Consider the following 21,929-nt stretch of genomic DNA (forward strand, 5'->3'; position numbering starts at 1 on the left):
TTACATTTTAATTCAGTTAAATTCCAGTGGGTTGTTTAGGGTAAGTGTATTGGCTTTGCTTTTGCAAATGCCTTATCTAAAATCTGTTTATGCCTTCAGTTCAGAAGCACTTTGCAATTATTATGCAGCATTTTTGTTGCAGCCCAAAACATGATTGAATTAAAAAGACAACACATTAATCACTCTGTCTGATGGATGCTGGGTCAAGGCTGCTGCCCTCGGTGCCATTTCAGCATGATCCCTCAGTTATATTATCAGCGTCTGTCTTTTTAGACATTACAAAACACTGGCTGTGGGTATTAATCTACCCTGATGTCATCTTTTTATGTACTGCTTTGTGCTCACACAGGAGGGCATGTTGAATTATTAATAACACAAACTCCAGTAACATTTCAAGCTTTAATAAGATCCTGGATGACCATTTTCATAGCAGACTTTTTAGGGCCTTCAGCCATCTAAATCTGGTACAACAGCAACAGCAATACAGAAACTGTACTGCTGTTGCTGTTGTACCAGATTTAGATGCTGCATACGTTTGTCAAGTTTGGAAGAAACCATGTGGATTCATGCAAAAGATGGACCTATTAATACACAACTTTAAGCCTTCGTCAAATTTAGATTGACTTTAAATTAGTTTTATCTAAATTTTTGACAAATATATTCATGTGAAACTTTTTTGACCAAAAAGTCTGAAATTCAGCGTTTTAGTTGCTAGCTGTTTTTGCAAATATCTGAGGGACAAATATATATATACTATTTGTAGTAGTTATAGTAACTTATTATTGTTGAAGAATAATAAGAAGATGTAATAAACACATTTACTGTTAAACCAAGAGCAAGATATCTGCCCTCTTTCATCCCAGTTACCTCTTTTTCCATATCGCTTTTTCTTTTCTCTGTTTTCAGTTTCTTCTTCTACTTCTTCTACTACTACTTCTATTTCTTTTACTTTTTCTTCTTCTTCATATTGCTTGACTTTTGTTACTTCTGTGAACTCACCCAAAAGGTTGCAGCCATTTAACCACACTAACATCTCATCGCTCACATGATGCAACTTCTCCCTGCCCGTAATTTAACCAGCAACTTATCCATCTACAACCTCTCCTGGGAGGAGAGATTCATCATCCATTCATCATTTAGCCCACTTGTGGAACAAGCGATATTGAGTGATAGTTGACGAGTGCGCAGGGTGGGGACCGTTGTACAGCAGCTGGAAGGAGTGCAGAACCTCTTTGCATGTTTGCTGGATTCAGGTCTTATGTTTTGGCCTCCGGTTCTGCGGCAGCTAGCTGAATCTGGTGCCCATCCAGGAGTCAGGATTACAGTTTGTAGAACAACCTTTGAAGATTTGATGTAGCAGAATGATTCATGAGAGGCTTTTTAGTGTAATGATGAAAAATACGACTATGCCTGAGTTTAAGAGAAGGCAATTAACTCCAGAAGACTTCAGTGCACATAATAAAGTGGACATTGACAAAACGCGTTTGTTTTTTGTTTTGTTGGTTTTTTTTTTTTTGCTATGTTGTGCCTCAATGTTGTGGCTCCTCTTCCCGTCTCCCTGTCAGGTTTATTGTGGGCTTAACCTTCAGCACAAAGCTGGGCTTTATTATTTGAATAAATTGCCCTGTATGAAGAGAGCAGTGGTGCATGTCTGATGCATGTCCCTTCTCCTTCCCCTCCTCCCTCACTCCCTCCATCTTTAACCTCCGTCTATAATTAAGCATCTTCTGGAAGCTGCCAAGTGGCTCATCATCATGAACGGCGCTTTCACTAGCGAGTAAAACTAAACGCGTTTTCGGAGCAAGTCGAAGCAGGTGAACAGATTGAAACAGAGACAGAGGGCGATCTGCTCGGCTGACGGATGTGTTCTTCCTGCTAAGTCAGGGGTCATCCGTCGCCGAGGCCACCCCGTCTCTCGGGGCAACTTCGACAGCGCAGGCACCCACAGACGATAGATGACTGTGAGCGGGGGCAGTGGAAGTGGTGCTGAAAGATAGGCCGCTCTGATGCCACCACTCATCGATCACCACTAGCCACCCTGTAGAAGTGTCCTGAGAGAGAGAAGCCAGGCTATAACAGTGGCTTGAATTGTAGTGGCAGCGGGTCAGTGTCAAGCTGGATGGCAAAACACCACCTCCACATTCCATATGTCTCCTAAAGGCATTAAGCTTAGATACAGAGGCTTGTTTCAACACTGACATCATCTGTTGAACTGAATTCAACACATTATTCATCCCGTAAGCTCATTTAGATGTTATTCTATATACATACTTAATACTCTCATGGCAGCAAGAGATCCGCTTGAGGATGATATATTTGGCCTCTGCTGTCACATGTATGTCTTACATTGAAGAGAAAACCTTGGCAAGGCTTTCCTGAGCTGGAAAAACATCCATATTTGTAAAAAGAGCACAGCTTACTACAACAAGAGGCATATTATCTTAAATTAGAATAATGTGTTTTTGTTTCATCATAGCTGGATAATGTTGTGGTAGTTCTTTCAGAGCCTGGCTGTTAACTCCAGCCTTGAACTGCAGTTTTAACCTTCAAAGTGGTCGAACAGAGGAGGCTGCATCAGAAAAGACTGATTACCTCTACAACCTCTTTCTACAGATGATGGCCAGTGGCAGTCCCTGTGATTTTCTCTACTTAAAGCCAATTCTTGAGAAAACCCCCAAGTACTTACAGGGCACGTTGCATCCAAAGCTTTCAAACAAATTGACATGTTCACAGCAGATGGAGGTGGTTTAATTTGATCTCAGACGTGACTCTTTCCACGTCGTTAAGGATGTCTCCCCATCAGAGTTTGTTTGCACATTCACACCTCCCCAAACAAAGTGGACTTTCCAAAAAAACAAACTTTCCAAGCAAACAAAGCCACCCATGGAAGCCAAAGTATTTCCATACCACAGATGGCAATTTTTAATTCCACTTTTTGCATTTCTTTACATGGCGTTATTAATTAATACTTAAAAGAAAATCTATTTTTTAAAATTTGGAATCAGAATGAGAATTATTTATCTTGGCAAGTCTGTACGTACAAACAAGGACTGCGACTCTGGTGAATTTGTACATCAATTCTAAACAGATGTACAAACAACAGTTTCTTTCAGAAGTAAAATTGAGACAACTTGTCGGCCTGTCTTAGATGTTTGTTTTCCTCATATTTCACCCTTCTTTTGCATCCTCATTCTGTCCCCGTAAAGCATTTAAAGAAGTTGTCCGTCTTTCCAGTGTCAGATGGCAGCAGACACCATCTACTGGAGAACGGTGCCATGTTGTCTCAAAATTATCGACCTTCTCTGTAACATCATCAGACTCAAAATTAAGCTATTTTGAAAATGACAAACTGAGTTGTCATTGTCCACTTCCTAGACAGAGTAAATCACCATTTAGTAGAAATTAATACAGTTTTTTTCTTTTTCATCTGTAAAAGATTATTTACTCAGTTAATTCAACTATTTTAATTACCATCATATACATTCAGGTGTTTGTTTATTTTGTGCACTGGTGACATTAATCCAGTTAATCTCTAAAGATTTCATGCTTCCATAAAATGGAGGCATTAACATGTAAAATACCGTGTGCTGCATTTTACGCTTCATCTATTTATCACCTTGGATGTTTTTGTTTTTTTTTAACACAAGGATTTTCATCTTTTGATGAATAAGATATGATTTCAAACTTTGCTGTAAATGCGTTTATTTTAAAAGAGTCATCAACCGGAAATTGCTTTTTTTCAAGTTAAAACGTGTATTGGTGTTGGACAGTAGTGTTAACTGAAAGCTTTTCTTTTGAAGTTTTTCCGTGTGGGCCCTTTGTTCACAGCAGAATCGCCAGCAAGGGTAAACTCTCACAAACGCGTGGTTTTAATTTGCTCCCCTCTTCCACACCTAAAGTCATGCTTTACTGCTGACGCAGCTAATGCTAACGCTAATGCTAAGGGACGAGCCTAAAAGTTTAACCCCCTGCAATGTACAAATGAGCCCCGTGTTTTCTTTTTTATGAGTGGGGTGAAGTGCTCTGCCACGTAAATTTTTGTAAACATTTTATTGTAAACGTGCTTCTTCCACCATCTCAGTATCTTCACTCTCAGGCTCGGAGTCTGGTTCAAACTTGAATGGCTGAATTCCGTAAGCCGCTGCTCGGTCAGGTTCGCTCGCCATCACTAAGCTGTTGATGTTTTGGAGTTGGATGCACTGGGCCAGCCCCCCTTCCGACTATTGCCTCCCTGCAGCCAATCAGCCCGCACCTCATTAACATTAGTCAAAAGCTTGCATGAACTCTCGCGAGACAAGGTTGTTGTATGAGCACAGAGTCAGAACAAGCTCTGTTTGTTTACGCAAGTTTCACCAAAAAAATACATTTTAGAACTTTATTTTTTTACACTACAAATAAGATCAGCAGGTTTTAGATGTATTTGTTTAAATTTATACACATTTCTTTTCACAAAGACTTTCTAACTTAATTACAGAAATTATTTAGATTTGTTTTAAACATTCTTAAGAGTTCATGTCACATCTAAATACTTCTACTGTATCAAAATTTTGCTTGCATTGCTTTATTAGGAGTATATAGATATTATTTTTTTAAACCCCAATTCCCAAAAATTTGGGACACTGTAAAATATAAATAAAAACCGAATACAATGATTTGCAAATTTAATAAGCATTTTAAATCAATTTGATTTTGATGTCATAAACACATCTCATAGTTAGAGTGAGGGCAAGAAAAGGCTGGAAAGTAATTGGCACAAACCAAAAACAAATAGAGGAGCATTTAACAGCTAATTGGGTTCATTTTATGACTGCATATAAAAGGAGCATTTCAGAGAGGCAGAGCCTCTCAGATGTGATGATGGGCAGAAGTTAACCAATCAGCTGCGTCTAACAATTGTGAAACAATTTCAGAAATATGCTCCTCAACATAAAATTGCGATCTCACCATTTATAGTGTATAATTTCACTGAAACATTCAGAGAATCTGGAGAAGTCTCTTATTGGCCAAAGCACATGATGTTTAACACTAATATTTACATAAATGTATAACATGTATGTGTAATATCTTTTGACAACATTTTTATAAATAATCATAGCATCCTCACACAGAGGATATATTAATGTTATATATATATATATATATATATATATATAAGCCAGAATCCAGAGAAGAGCAAGTTTTCCACAAGCATTTATCTACTTAGAAGTAGCTGCAGCACTTGTACTTGTTTTACAGCAAGCTAGGTAAAGCTAGGTATGCCTCCTGTTTTCTTTCTTTCTTTCTTTCTTTCTTTCTTTCTTCCTTTCTTTTGATGTATCTTGATAAGGAGATGTGGAAAAGTTGAACCTCAGGCAAAAATGTCTCTGGACGCTGACTTGAATAATAAAAAAGAAGTTTATTACAAAAGTTCAGACATCAAAACAGATTTCTGCAGAAAAATCTGGAGGTCCCAAAACCAGAACGAAGACCCAAAGACCTGATGTAAAGTTCTGTCTTATATATGGTTTAAACGAAGAAAATTCCTCAGTCCTGTATCCTCCAATCATAGAGTTTGTATATAGGATGTTCGTGTGCGTAGAAGACATGTTCGTGTGTAAATCCAGTCTATAGGACAGAGAACCTTATATGGTAAATCTTGAGTGTGTATCATAAAAATGTTATGATTAGATCCCTCACTTTCTTTCTTCCTTCCATCCATCCATCCATCCATCCATCCATACTGTTTTCTGTTATTTTGGCTACTTAGTAGCAAGCAGCAGTTGTGTTTTTATTTAAGTGCTTGGTGACTCATCCCAGCTTGCATGCTGTCTGCTGGAGCCCAGATGATTTTAATATCAATGCTGATGTTGGATAATGACTTGTGGGCCAGATAGCTTGGCTTAAGTGTTTGCATAGTCCTCATAAAAGCTTAAAGATGGGAGACGTTGGGGGCTTAGAATTGTACATTGTTCATGAAAAATAAACAAATGACGAGCAACATGAGTGGCAGCAGTCAGACTTTTTCACGGAGTCATTAAACACCCCCTTTTTTCTCCAGATGATCTGGTGATTCAGCTTGGCATTGTTGCAGTTTTAACAGGCAGCACACCACATTTGATTCATGTTACCCTTTCATGAATATATGGGTCCTGCTGCCAATGTGAAAAAACATGTTCATCTGTTGTGGCGCTGACAGGCTTTTGAGAGGCAGCGCTGCGCTTCCCCAATGAAAAAGCCTGAGTGAGGGTGGGATTTTCTGACAAGGGCTGTTTAACACCTGTGATTGCCGCCATTGTGCGGATGCCACAGCCTGATTCCTCCAGGCGGCGAACTGTCTTTTATTAGTCGTCATCTTGTACGAGCTGCAGGGATAATGGAGCAGAACGCTTGTGAAACAGAACAATGAATGTTCAGTGTTTACACTCCAGCTCCATCGATGCTCCAAAAACTGCCATACAACATTCATAACTACTAGGAAAACTATCTCAAGCCATTTCGGCACCTCAATAAACCTTCCAAATGCCACACTCTGACAGGCTCGTTTGTGTTTGCCAGCAGGTACATTTGTGTCACATGAGCGAACTCTGCTGCTTTTCTGTCATAGTGATTTCTGCTGTAAACAGGAAAGAGCAGAAAGGGATTCAGTGTGTGTGCACATGTTTAATACAGCCTTTCCACACATGATGCTGTTCACACCAGCATGCTTCCTCAGCTCTGTTTATGTAACATTGCCTGTGAATTTTGTCCGTTGTTTGATAGTTGAGGAAAGCAGCAGTTCCCCAGCGGCCTGTATGTTATTTCCCTAACGAAAGCGCCCCTCTTCTCAGGATTAGACTGTCGTCTACCTGGCTTTAAATGGGAAGCTGCTGAGATCAACACACTCCCCTGTGTTTTCTTCTAGAAGATGACACATGCACAAGTACCTCTCTGTGTTTTATTCTGCAGCTGCTGACACTATTTATTATTTTTTTCTACCTTGTTTTAAAGCCATTAAACCAAATGATCCCTTGCCTGTTACCACATTCTCAAATGCTGTTCTGATCATGTTGGACAATGAATCAGAACGCTAATGATAAAAATTGTGCGTACACAAATCAGATTGCATCCCATTAGGATATTGTGAAAATTCACATTATGAGGCTCAGTCAGCCTCCTTCAAATAATTTAGAGAGCCAGAAGAACATAACACCGCGTTGAATGTCAGTTAACTAATTGGCTCCACGGTCTTTTTAATTACCTCCAAAATACAGGAAACGCACACATCAAACATGCTGGCTTAAGTAGAACAAAGTCACTTATATAATGTCCATGCAGTGATGCTCATGTAGTTGGATGAGCACAGAGGGAATTCTTTCATTTTCCCTCTTTGGTCACACTACAGCTTCATTAAAGAGTGGAGGAGTTCTTAGAGGAAACAGCTCTAACTAGTGTGAGTGTTATTGCTGGGGCGTGCACTACCGCACAGTTTATCTCTCGACCCATGAGGTTGCAGTGCAGAGAGGAGGAGCCCAGTCAGGCTCTCTCTGAGGACGTTATGGATGATTTGATGACCGCTCTGGGCAGCTGTACAGCAACACAGTATATCATGCAGCTACAAGGCCCTGTGTGGTGTGGTGGGATGAGGAAAAGGAGAGGAGGGGGTGGCATTGAGCTTTTGTGAAACCCAGCTGAACATGCTGCAGAGAGTACAAGCAGAGCAGTGGGTAGAAACTGAAAGTCCATCAGGTGTCTCCATAATGTCACGCAAGAGATTGATTTGACCAGTTTGCATGATGCAGTTTATATGCAATCAGTGCAATTGAGCATTTAACTGCTTTAATTGAATTCAAGTGTAGAGCAATAACCATCCAATCCATGTGTTAACTGCTGAACATTCACATGCTCCAGCTCCTTTATATGTGAAGGATTTGCTGCTTTCCCATGCTTTATGTTTAATATACGTTCATGTAAATAAAATATCTTTAAACATAACTTGATCATTTTGCATCTAAAAATTTTAATGAGTACTTTTTATAATTTTCATGTCTTTTTGCAGGTAAAAAAATTAATTCCATAACCAATAAACTGACTAATTAGTGCAAATAGCCCCATGATTTAAACAGAACAAATCTGTATTCACAGCACATGAGGTGAAAAAGGTCAAATCAGTAAATATAACGGTAATAATCTTTACTCTTTCAAAGTGGAGTAATTAATTGCGCTCATTAAATACATTTAAAAATGCGATTATAATCAAATTCTGCATTGCATCTGATCACTTATAATTATGGAAACTAAAGTCTGCACTACCTGAGTTGGCCAGCAGATGGCGCACTGTCAGTATGAAACATACAATACATGGTCCTTTCTTGGTCTTAAATCATGCAGACTGGATCTTCTGTATTGTAACAGCTGTTTTAGATCAATCTTGCCTCTAACAAACACCACAGATGACATGCAGCCATTCTTTCTGTCTGAATAAGATAAATACCTTCCATCTTTTCTGCTTGTCATATAAATGAGTGCATAAATGATTCCACATTCTGATCACCTCTGTAATGCACCTGAAATATTAGAGGGGTTTCTTTAAACCTCTGGCGCCTCTCTCGTCACAGCAGTTCTCCCCCTGGATGAATAATGCATCATATGCGTTCGAGTTCACTACCTGAGCCAACTGCCCAATTATAACAGCCTCTTCTTCTCTTCCAGTTTTCTTTTTTATGTGTTCATTTTCTTACCACTGATGCCATCTCGACCTGTCCCTTGGTGCACTAAAAGACATTTTGCAGCCTTTGGGAATCTCACTGTGTCTCTTTGGGATGCTGTATAAGTGCAGAGATAAGCTTTTAGTTTTGGATGTAAATGTTTCAGGTGGGTATTCTTTCTGGTGAAACTAAGCTTCACACTTAATAGCAATGAAATGTCTTGGCAGGAGTTTGTAAATCGAATAAGTGTTAGTTTCTTCTTCTTTAGATCTTTAGCAGTTCAATCAGGCAGACTGAAGCAACTTCTAAGCCAAATCCTGAATGATGCCAGTCCATTCTTTTCTTATCGATACTTCAAATCAATGATGAATCAGAGATCTTAAGTCTCTGTTAGGCTGCCCACAAACTTTAATTTGGATTAAGATCTGGAGAGTTTTTTTCAATATGTTCATATCTATACCTCTTTGTTATCGCTTTTGTCTTTTCTTGTGCTTCTCCATCAGCCTGGAAAATGCATTAGTTACCAGGAACAAGAAATGGTATCAACTTCTTCCAATGAGAAGAAAGTTTTGGAGAAAGTTTTGATACCATTTCTTGTTCCTGGTAGAACTGCGAGTTATATTACTTCCCTTTGATAAGAAGCAACCCCACATGTGTGCAGTCTTGGGGTGTTTCCCTGTTAGGACGACACAGGACTTATGGTAGCATTCACCTTTTTTTTCCAGATAATTTATTGAACAGATTTTCCAAACAGACCTCATCTGACAATATAACTTTATGACTGTCTTCTGCAGAGGTTCCATCTATCCTTTCTGTTGTTCTTGGAGAAAAATGACTTTCTCAGCAGTTTTTCCTTAACACTTAGGCCATTTTCCAAAAGTTTCATTTAACAGTGCATACAGAAGCACTCACACCTGTCTGCTGTCACTGTTGCACAAGCTTTGCATTGCTGGCAACCTGGATTTCATAGCAGACTCCGCAGGAGATAGTCTTGGGAGTTGGACATTTTTAGACATACTGAAGCTTTCTTCAACATAGTTGAACCTCTCTCCTAGAAGTTTTTAATGATCCAGTACACAGTTCTTTCAGGTTTAATACCATTTGCAGCTGCTTCCTTGCATGTAGAGATATTTTTAAGTTAATCAACGGTGGCTACATGGGCTTTTATAGAAGTAATCTTTAATGACACATTGATCATGATTTACACACTTAGTTTGCTGTTAAATATCACTCAAACAGGCCATGTAGCTTCAGCTTTTTTCTCGATCTGATACAATACCTAAATGATTTTATGGCAGGAAAAAAGTATGATAAAAATTAGGATTTTGTGATCAATTTCACATTTATACTAAATGTCAGATTGTAACATTATTGATGCTTATGAATATCTTATATTAATATTTTAACCATTAGTTGCAGTTGAATTAGTGTGGTGTGAGTTATTAAATCTTAGCTAACTGAATATTGATTGTTAACATTCTCTCATAAGTAGCACTATGGCCAAATTAGCAATACGTACTCACCGGCCTCTATCTTAGTTGCAACTTGCTGGACACCCCTTTCCCTCCAGAACTGCCTTAATTCTTGGTACCATGCTTCAACAAATGATGGAAATATTCCTCAGAGATTGTGCTCCATGTTGACACAATAACATTACAGTTGTTGCAGATTTGTCAGCAGCACATGCATGAAGAGAATCTCCCATTCCACCACATCCCATAACCGTCAGCAACAATACCCAGGTAGGCTGTGGTGTTTAGACCAAATTATGAGCCTATCATCTGAATGTGGAGCTGAAATGGACTCATCCGACCAAGTTTTTCCATCTTCTTTTGTCCAGGTTGGTGAGTCTGAGTGAATTGTACCATCGGTTTTCCGTTGATAGGAGTTTAGTTTTTTAATGGCACAATTAAAAATGGAGGATGTACAGTAAATATAGGCCATTAGGGCAGTAGTCTGTTGTGAGGGCAGTCTGTTGACACTCCACCAGGGGAGGGAGGAAAAAGAAAGTTGGCACTTGTTGACGTATTTCAAATAGTTCCTGTTTAGGAATGTGCTGAAGGTTTTTAACCTCTCAGACCTCTTTCCACAGCGAGGTTTTCGCAATGAAAGTTGACTTAACGACGCTTCGTTGTTAGCTAGCCCCGCAAAACTGCAGCACCAGCGGTATGGACTTCATTTTTTCTATCACAGGCAACGGTGCGAGAGTTGTTAGGGACGCAATCTCTCAAAGATTGTGGCCTGTAGCCGAACATGACACCGTCCAGCTTCAGCAGCACCACGCTGGGACGAAGCACAACCCACACACCCTCCACTGCGACACAGGTTAGTCTCTCTGCATTTAACCATGTTGGTTGACAGTTAACAGAATGCGCACCCAACTTTTCCGTTTCGTTTAGAAGAAACAAACGTTAAGCTCGCGCTTCAAGGCTACGTGCCAAACTCCATTTAAAAATCGTTCAGTTTAAAGTTTACTTGATCCTGTAGCTCTTTTCTTTTCGTGTCGAATAAAATGTAGGTTTGTGTACGTACTTTAAGTGTAAAAACGTATTTCGGCAAAGTTATTTAATGCTTTGCACACGTTAAATTTTACAGAAAAACTCAACTTTGCAGACACCGTTACAAAAACTCTTTTGAAAGTCTTCCAGTTGAGCGTTTCCTCGTTGCTTGAACCGTTTCCATATACAAGAAAAATATTTTAAAGATTTTAAATAAATTCTTAACCCTTCGCTTAAAAGCTGCACAAGATACAACTGTGTTTTTTGTAGCTCTGAACGAAGATGGCCATATTTGTTACTGCCAGCAGACTGCCTTGTCAGCTGAAATATTGACGTTTATTCAGACGTTATAACATTTCTGTTATAGGGTCACTGGTGTTAAGTGGCCATACTGCTAGTAGAGATTGAATATATAGGCTTTATGCAGTTTCTGCCGAGTTAAAGCCCAAAGCTGAGGGGAATTATGCCCGTCATTCACCCATATGCTCATCTTTCCACTATACTGACAGATTACATTAAACTGCACATAAGAGCTCGTGTGTCATTTTCTTGCATTGTGTAATAGTTGCACTCGTGTTGAAGCAGACTTCCTGGACTGTGTAGTCATTGCACTGAAATCTCATGTGCTTGCTTTCCTGCATGATTTCCAATTGCTTCACCGATGTAGATTCTAAGGGGAATCAGCTCAGTTTGTGTCCTCAATAGTTCACCCCAGCCTGCCTGTCTGGTTTGTTCTGAGGACACACCGCATGTCACAACTGAGGCATCCCAAATATTTCACATCAGTAGACAGTTCACGCTTGAACCAGCCAGCCAAGGAGTGAGCAAGCATGTCCTAAAGGCTTCTAGCATCAGGGAGCATCTCCATGCTAATGAAGATTGGATTCCTCTTCCTCGCTCTTTCTGCTTTGCATCTCACTCTTAATTTATAATTAAACTCATCAGCGCCTCCTCTGACTTTAAATCAAAAGCACAGACATGTACTGCCATTGAAAAGAGAGACAGAAGCGGCTCAGAGCTGCTCTCACATAATTCTTCAAAGTATGAGAATGGAATATTTTGCATTATTAGTCTCCATTAATTGGTTGCTCTGAAAAGTCAGATAGTTGCAGCGACAGGGCACCCTCCCATCCTGCTCTGGTTTAAAGTGCAGAGGGCTTTCAGCTCATGCAGAGACATTGGAATTCAGGGCTCGATGGCGGGCAGGTTAATTGTTCTATCTAATTAGGACAGAGATTAATCAGATGCATGCTCTGCTGTTCTTGAAATGCCACTGATGGCAGTTGGGTTCATTAGCAGTCCCTGTGCTTCTTGCTTTCTTTGCAGCAGCAGAGTGGACCTCAAGGGTGGTTTGGGATTGTAAGCTACCGCCCCTCTCAGAGGGGAAAGAATAAGACTAAGATGTGGAGTCAAGTAGTGGAAGTGGAAAGATGTTAGACTTGGTTGAGTATGGAGGTAGTTAATGACCCGTAGCTTGGACTGCACTGTTTGATGCTAACTGGAAAGCACTTTTCTTTTCTAGTCATTTCCAGTTTCAGAGTATCAGAATATTTCAAATCTGGTGGAAAAAAAGAATCTAAGTTGAAGTGACTTAAGAAGTCTGAAAGGGAGCCTTCAATCCTCTTGCCATTTCACAGTTAGACAGCCGTAAGCTTTTGCAGCTTTATCAGGAATGCATATCGAGCACTGAGCACACAACGGGTCAGTAAAACAAAAAGAAAGAGATGCAAATAAAGGTGCAGATTTGCTTTTAAATGTAGCTGTTATTATTCCTTGCATGAAGAATCAAAAGTTGTTTGGCACTTTCTCTGGGATCAAAAGTCAAGGAAAGGCTGTGTTAATAGGATGAAGTGTAGCACCCACAGGCATACATCATAGCGTGCTGTTGCAGATCAAGCCCACCAGTCAATGTGTAATCTGCAGCATGTGATGCTTGCTGGAAGTCCCCAAGAGAAATAAACTTATACACAACAGTATGTCTGTTATATATATTCTCTCCTTTGATTCAGTCGTAGATGTCAAGTGGAACGTTTCCACTGTTTACTTCATATGTACTGTTTAGCATTTCATTGTTAAGACTGACACAGATCTCTTAAATCCTAAAGTTCAGAGGGGATCTTACTCTAATTTCATGGGAGATAATTGATTCATTTCAGCCTCTTGGTAAATATGCAGTACAAGATTTTTTTTCTGCAAAGATTTAAGGAATCTCTGAAAAGAAAGAATTGTGTTGCAACCCTTCTAATCTATAATTTGATTTTATGATATTTTTAACATTTCGATTAGGAACTTAAAAAGAGAGCTAGTTGTAGGAATACACCCATAAAGCTCTAAAGAGGTCATAATAATACAAACAGATTGCTAATAATGCAAAGTTTGGATGCACAGATGATTCATGGTGCAGGAACAGGTTCGCCCCCCCTTGACATTGAACTAATCTCTGCAAGTTCTGTCTAGCATTGAGGCTGTTCACTGATTTGTCACTATTCACATTCACCCTAAGGTTGACACAGACTCTGCTGCAATTATCAGGATGATTCAGAAAGTGCAATCTGCTTATGCTCTCACCGCAGTAATGGGTGATTTTAATCACATTAATTTTCAAAAAGTCCTTGAGCAGTTTGTATTAGCATGTCACTTACTCCGCATGCCATAATGAGACACTCCAGGTATCATTTCTGGCTGCATCAGGGGAACGTAAGTGACAGGAGTCCCGGTGGGATCTGTGGAATCACCAGGCCACCTGTTCTCTGCTTGGAGAATTGATTGTAGGGTTGAATGTCATGACTGCTCCTTGACTTTTAAAGGATGTTTTGGGATTCAGCTTATACAGCATTTCTCATGAAATAATGACAGTTTGCCTCACTGGTGGAGGCGATGCATCTCCAATGAAAACAACAAAAAAGAAGGGGCTGTTTAGAAATGAAGTCAAAGCCAAATGAAAGATGATTACGCTGCAGCAACCATTTCTGAAATCTGCACTGCGTGATAAAAGAAAAGAACTGACTAGAGCAAAAGACTCATCAGTGTCTTAAAAGGTCTGAAAGACTTTATATGAGCAAACTGAATAACATCATATATTGCCAGTCCTGAGATATTTCAACAGCAGATGTTTGAAAGAGGCCAGATGACGAGCACAAATGCTGAGAGCAGCTGACGTTTAAGGGATGGTAATTGGGACCTTTTCCGAGTGACTCAACAGCTTCTTTTGCTTCCTTGTTACTTGGGCTGAAAAGAGCACCCAGCCTCAGTAAAAATACAGGTAGTAATTTCTCCTCCTTTAAAGACTTTACAGAATTAAAAACCATACACTGCAGAAGAACCCTCAAGGGCTGTCAGTCAGATTTCCAAAGGTTTGAGTTTTAGTTTACCACTTGTGTAACTTTACACAGTTTTTTTTTCTGTGTAAAGTTAAAGCTGATGGGCTGCTCATAGGTTAATCAATCCAACAGATGCTGCTGTCACTCTTTTACGGGTGAGTGCAGGCTTTTCATTTATTGTTGCATGGTACTCAAAGACAATAGTTTTACCACCCCAGACATCATAGTTTAGCCAGCTTGGTGTGATCATGTGGACTGTCTGAAATCAGATTGCTCAAAAATCCTGAAAATGTGCCAGAAATGGGCTAAAAGTAGTCTGAGGCACTTGCTTAGAGAAAAGCAAGTGCCACTCTCTGATCTTTGTCAGCTGATTGCACTGTTTCCTCTGGGCACATGAAGAAAGAGGCCCTCATTAATCCCCTTTCCATTTAAGCTGCTCAAATCAAGAAGTGGACTCAGCTCCCTTTATATAAATAATTTGCTTCGTATTGATCCTCAAACCATCGATTTTAGGTCTAAGTATGGACTTGCTGTCAACATGATACTTTACCACCTTTAAAGTTAGTTTTATTTAAATGTTTTACGCCAGTAATATGACACCACTCCACCAGTTTTTTACGCACCATTTGCTACGAGTACAGAATAAGATAGTCAGCATTGGAGGAAAGTCACCAATGGCTGCAGCCTGTCTTGGTTTCATCCGCTTTTACTAAATCAGCTTTTTCAAAGGAAATTATTACTGATTCAGTCCATGGCCAGAGCTGCTTGGTTTTTGGTTTCGGTGAGCCTACGATCATCTGTGAAAGTTTTGACGAAGCAGTCTTTGTGTGTTTTTTTTAATGACCAATTGGTGGTTTTAAATGACCACTGCTGGAAAAAATGACAGTTTAGGAACATTTTACCTCCCTTAAGACTAGAAAGAAAGTGTTATAAATTAAAAAAAAAAACTAAAAGTTAGCTATGATTTAATAAAAATGTCATAGCTGAAAAGTATATTAATTTCTGCCTCAAAACTATTTTGCTGGATCTGGACAGCCTGTTAACGTGTAAAGCTAGGTGTTGCACATCAGGATAGAAGCACCTCTGGAGTTGGCAGCTTTGTGCTGCTTGCACAGGGGTTGCATTAACTGTCATTGTTTCTCACTTGGCCTTGCATATGCTATGTGTCTAAACCTGGAAACTGGACTATGTGTGGGAGCGCTAAGCTAGGCTGAGCACTGAGGAAGCCTGTCATAGGGAGCCACTCATTTGCCATTGTATGGTACTTCCATGTGGATATGTCCTTGTAAAAACCCTTCAGCTTTTTGAGAATCATTCTGGTTCAAAGATGTATGGAGGATCCTTTTGTTTGATTTAGATTTTTTATTTTTATTATTATTTTTTACATATTTATTTAGTTAATCATAACAGTGGGTGAAACAATCCAATATTAGAACTGGTCATTGCTTAGCACAGACAGAGAAAGCTGCGAGTGAGCTGATGTATGGGTGTGGTCAGATCAGCATATTAATAAACCCCTAGTCTTGAAATGAAGAACAACAGAGAGGGTCATAACCTGAGCCATTTTAAAGGCACAATTCTTTTTTTTTCCTCTCTCTTTTGTTATTTCTTTATTTATTTAGAAACTGCCAGAGCAGGACTGTTCATCCATCATCCCTTTGAATCCATTGCAAAGCTTCTGCTCTGCACTGATGAAATCAACAGCATTGCATCATTTGACAAAACTACTTAGGTTAAACTGCTTAGGTTAAAGATGTGCTTATTTAGACTAGGTTTACATGTACAATAATCACTCAGAGAAAGCTGCAGTTTAACAGAATGTCTCCTCTAACATCAGTATTTTCCTCTCTATAAAGTAGCTGGGGTTTGTCCTAAAATGCACCAGATTTTTGGCTTGTTGCTTTTTGGGAGGAAAAACATCCTTGAGGGGTCTGAGCCTTTGTGGCCCAGCAGTTAGTCTAAATTTTTACTCAAGATCGGAACTGTTTACTTTTGAGTCAATAGGATCGGATAATGCAGGGTTTGTGTTTCTTACAGCTGAGGTCAACACTCCTCCTGCCATCGATTGGTGCTGTAACCTTAGAGGCTAGTGTTGCTGCTGAGATGCTGCTGACCAGTACCAAGGTTCTGAAGGGTGACAGAAGCCGACAAAGAGGCAGTTTTGTGTCATGTAGTCAGAACCAATCAGTATTTTGTTCATTTGTGGCTGATTGATTGACATTGAATGAACACTGGTCAAGATGATCACACAGGTTCGGGTTAGCATTGTCACGCTGAATATGAATCACAGAAATCTTGTGGCAACATCAATACGATGTTTCATTAGTACTGATCCAGCCAATCGGGATTATATTGAGTCACACTGATCATCATATGCCCCTTTATTCCGTCCTCCTGCATGCTCCCTTCTTATAAACTCACCATTAACTTTGACTTGAAAAGTGATATTGCTCAGTGTGCAGTAACTCTAAAGCCAAAGGTTGGAGGAATCCATGTGATTAGTGATAGTAGAGGTTTAATGCTTCTGACAGCAGGAAGGGGGAGGAAGAGGATGAGGAGGCTGAGTGCCCTGTTGTGAAATGGGATCTTCCAGTTTGAGCTGCTGAGACTGTGGATCAGTGTTGAAGCTCATTTGATTTCTTCAAATAAATAAAGTTTTTATTAGCTTCAAACACCTCACGTAGCAAGCCTTCATTAAGTAGGAGGCTATTATCGGAGCCATGCATTCCTTTGACTTGCCATATTTTTCAATACATTGCTTAATTTAAAACAAATTCTAGAGCTGTGTCCATTGATTCTGCTGGGAATCCCCAGAATCTCTGACTGATGCAAATCTCTGCTGTATTTTGGGAACATTTACCTTCTGCAGTGAATATTGGAGCAACACTAGACTGTGTGCCAGGAGGAAAACAGGCCAACAAACTGCATGCCTCTCAAAAATAGCCAGTTTTTTTTAACACGTTCAGGTAAAAACATTGCATTTAGCAAACCACTACTAAAATTATATAGTGTAAAGAATACATGCAAAGAGGTTCATGCAAACTTAAAAGCAACACCTTTAAAAAAATGGCATCTTAAACTTGCTTCTGCTTTTGTATTCTTATTATTACCATGCAGCCACCATGCAAATATTCCTTACAACTGGACAGGAAAACTTATTAAATAAGGTTTTCCCATTGCTGTAGTGAAGTTTTAACCCATCAGAGGGAAAATAAATTCCTCATGTTGAACACTAGGTGTGCAGTCTGTACATTGTACCAAACACTATGTGGAAAAGAGGCATTAAAGTTGCTACATTAAGCCGTCACCACACACTTAACACTTCTTGCATCGTATCAAATTGAAATGCTTTGAATTTAACTGGATAAAAACCCTCCAGTTTTCCAGGGTTTTTCCAGTGAAAGATGTTAAAGAATTAATTGATACAAAGTGGTTCAAGATGAATACATTTAACAGCCCCAGATAAATGCTTAATCCAGGATAACAAAGTCATCACAGAGTATCTGAGACAGAGCAGAGTTTTAATACCAGACTGAAAAAAAACGTTTTTGATCATCGTTTTTGATAATTAGACACAACAGATGGGTTGTTACACCGAACCAAGTCTTGTGTAAAAACTGCTTTGGAAAGAGGAAGACACTTTTAAAAGTGCTGAATGAGATGTCTATCTGTAATGAGTAAAGTTACTACACTGATTAACCAAGAGCTGGTCAACTATTGCTGGCTTCTTTCACAGCTAACGAGAAATAAAAGTGAGGAGTTAAACAGATGACAGACTGACTGTCACAGTGAAGCTTAGACAAAAATAACTCCAGGATGATGGACAAGGATGTGGCAGTGAACAGATGAAAACCTGGAGCATAAATACTGAGGGAGATCATTAAACACGGAGCAGGTGTGGCAGTCTGTCACTAAAACCCTGGTGTGAAACAAGAACAGGAAGTAAGCTTCACAGAAAACACAAACACTACTAAGTAAAATGAGATGCAAATTTACCTTGAATATAAAACTAAACCACAACATGAAATCTCTAAACACAAGGAATAAAGACAAACCCAGAGGAACAGAATAAAATACAAATCAGAAAACCATCTAAAAACTGAACAGACTGAGCGAATAAAACAACACAAGACTTGGAACAAAACTAACAAAAATCAAAAGAAAGTGCCACAGAAGTCTCAAGAGGACCTAAAACACAGGCTGACATTGTGTTTTCATATGACTTGATTAATTCAACCAATTTTCCAGAGATATTTGTGAAGTTAGAGCCAGAAAATGGCATCTTCTGTCAGTTAACCCCAGAGACGACTATAATTCACCATGTTTTAGTGCAGAATCATTATTTTTGCCCATCAACTGATCGGTTATTTGGCTAACTGCTTCTCTGTATTTCTGCAGATGGTAACAGAAACAATGCTATTAATACACACATTAGGAAATGGCTAGTATTTAGATGAAAAGTTTTGATAAATACATAAGTATATGGATATGTCAGTGAAATGTTTCTTCAGTCAGAGGAGTACAACTTTCCCACAGCCGAATCTGCCACTGTATAATGCAGACAGGTTCCCCACTCAGATGTTTCCCTTTTTTTTTCTTTACCACCTTTTTCCCTTTCAGTCTGCACAGTTTGTCACCATGGAAACAGTCACATACACGTTGTGGGAATATTAATTGAAATACGTGTCTGTGTGTGTTAGCATTGACACACCTCAGTGCAGATCAGTGTCTGGGTTTTAACGCTGCGACTGTGGAAGGAGAATGATCTCAACATGTAAGGAGTTTAAGCCACATAAATGTAGCAGCAACACAACGAGGGTGTGATTAGCCGACACAGGGAGAGTGTTAATGAGAGGACAGGGCAGATCCAGAGCCTCCTGCTCTGACATGGACATGCCCACACACACAAAACTGCAGTTCAGCAAAGTTTCTTAGAACAGCTGACTGGTGTATCGGCTGCTCCGTGGGGGCAGGCAGGGTAATATAGAGCTGAGCGGTACTGATAGTGCTGGCAAAGGGTTGTTTCCTGTCACACAGGGTTTCTCCGAGTTTAAGTTGACGGCTCCTCTAAGCTCATGCACTGTATTTTCATCATGGTGTAACAGCAGCAGATCACAGCAGCTAATAGAACAGTGTTGCATAGTAATAATAACCTCTTTCTCAATTAATTTCTGCACTTCCTTCTTTTCAGTTATACTGATCATCATACTGATCATAATCCTGTTAGTATGACTCTTTGTTTTTATTCATTCTGCAGCTTGCAATGAGAGAGATTAGTGAAGCGTAGCGCAGGCAGATATACCGGTTCATGTTGAAAACCGGTTTTCATTTAATATGAATTTATGTTATACCACAAACTGGTTTTAAGTGTCGTAAGCAAAACTCGGAACTCAGCTGTTAAGTGTGTGAGGGTGGGACACTTTTACAGCTGCACAACTAAACATACATGCAGCTGTGGTATTGGAGATGTTTATCATGATTAATACTCTGTGTGTGTGTGTGTGTGTGTGTGTGTGTGTGTGTGTGTGTGTGTGTGTGTATATACATATATACATATATACATACATACAAACATAGTGTTTGTTTTTTTGCATGTTTGTCACTTAAATGTTTCAGATCATCAAACAAATTTAAATATTAGTAAAAAAAAAAAAAAAAAATTCAGTTTTTAAATGATTTTTTTTCTATATTAGTAAGGGAGAAAAAAATGCAAGCCTTCATGGCCCTGTGTGAAAAAGTGATTGCCCCTAAACCTAACATCTAGTTGGGCCACCCTTAGCAGCAACAACTGCAATCAAGCGTTTGTGATAACTTGCAGTGAGTCTTTTACAGTGATGTGGAGGAAATTCGGCCTGCTCATTTTTACAGAATTGTTGTGATTTAGCCACATTGGAGGGTTTAATTATGAACTGCCTTTTAAAGTCATGCCACAGCATCCCAATAATGTCAGGATTTTGACTAGGCCACTCCAAATTCTTCATTTTGTTTTTCTTCAGCCATTCAGAGGTGGGCTTGCTGGTGTGTTTCGGATCATTGTCCTGCTGCAGAACCTAAGTTGGTCAGCTTGAGGTCACGAACAGATGGCCGGACATTCTCCTTCAGGATTGTTTGGTAGACAGCAGGATTTATGGTTTCATTTATCACAGCAAATCTTCCAGGTCCTGAAGCAGCAAGACAGCCCCAGACCATCACACTACCACCACCATATTTTACTGTTAGTATTATCTTTTTCTGAAATGCAGTGTTACTTTTTACGTTGGATGTAACGGGACACACACCTTCCAAAAGATTCAACTTCTGTCTCGTCAGTCTGCAGAGTATTTCCCAAAGGTTTTGGGGAACATCAAGATGTTTTCAGGCAAAACTGAGACGAGCCTCAATTTTCTTTTTGCTTATCAGTGGTTCTCGTCCTCGAACTCTGACATGCAGGCCATTTTTACAAGTTTTTTTTTTGTTTGTTTTTTGTTTTTTTTTTTTTCTTTTTCTAATGGTGGAGTCATGAACACTGACCTTAACTGAGGAAAGTGAGGCCTGCAATTCTTTGAATGTTGTTGTGGGGTCTTTAGTGACCTCTTGGATGAGTCGTCATCCAGTCAGTCTTGGGCATGGCTAGAGAAATGGAACTCAGGTGTGATAAACCACAGTTATGTTTTAACAGGAGGGGGCAATCACTTTTTCACAAAGAGCCATGTAGGTTTGGATTTTTTTTCTCCCTTAATAATAAAAACCTTGATTTAAAAACTGCATTTTGTGTATACTTATGTTTTTGACAAATATTGAAATTGGTTTGACGGTCTGAAACATTTAAGTGTGACAAACATGCAAAAAAGTAAGAAATCAGAAATGGAGCAAAGACTTTTTCACACCACTGTATCTGAACCTGATCTGTCTTCATAGATGTGTGCATTTATGTCTTATGACTAGTAGATTTTACAGCTGTTTCACTAGCAAGCCCAGTGAAAACCTAGTGAAACCTAGAGTAACTAACAAACCTAGTGAAACCTAGAGTAACTAACTGAAATGGGCTGCTGTTACCAACATTTTTCATTTGTCAGCTTTATGTGATAGTGAAATGAGTCTGATTGACATGAGTGCATCCAAAATCAATAATTTGGGGGTAAATATGAGCTGATGAGAACCACAAACTGCTAATTTCCTCCTTCTCAGCTGAAAGATAAACAAGCGTAACGAGTCCCAGCGACAGAGAAGCAGATCAGCTGATCGCTGACAGCCGGTGTGATTATTTACAAAACAACAGAAGAGGGGGAGGCAAAGGCAATGACATTTGTACAGAACTGCGGGAATTTTTTTTTATGCAGGAGTGCGGCTGTTGATTCCTGTCACTGGGAAAAGTTTGGGGGATGATGGTGCGTTAATTCCGGTAATGCAATTAATTAGATAAATAAGTTACAACTGTATTATATATATATATATATATATATATATAT

At 39.4% G+C, this 21,929-nt stretch overlaps 1 protein-coding gene across 4 annotated transcripts in view; it reads left to right on the forward strand.

Moving 5' to 3' along the window:
* Positions 1-21,929, forward strand: part of oxr1a (oxidation resistance 1a) — a 184,522-nt gene that overhangs the window by 107,294 nt on the left and 55,299 nt on the right. The window contains exons 1-2 of one of the 4 annotated variants that reach the window (XM_041986976.1): positions 10,336-10,405; positions 10,857-10,988. The exons of the other annotated variants lie outside the window; for them this stretch is intronic. Of the exons in view, the coding sequence (XP_041842910.1) occupies positions 10,351-10,405; positions 10,857-10,988 (187 nt within the window). The 5' untranslated portion in view covers positions 10,336-10,350. Of the gene's footprint in view, positions 1-10,335; positions 10,406-10,856; positions 10,989-21,929 lie in introns of those variants that run through there. 4 annotated transcript variants of the gene reach the window in all.

This window comes from Melanotaenia boesemani, chromosome 6 (genome assembly GCF_017639745.1).
Source record: "Melanotaenia boesemani isolate fMelBoe1 chromosome 6, fMelBoe1.pri, whole genome shotgun sequence".
Taxonomy (NCBI): domain Eukaryota; kingdom Metazoa; phylum Chordata; class Actinopteri; order Atheriniformes; family Melanotaeniidae; genus Melanotaenia; species Melanotaenia boesemani.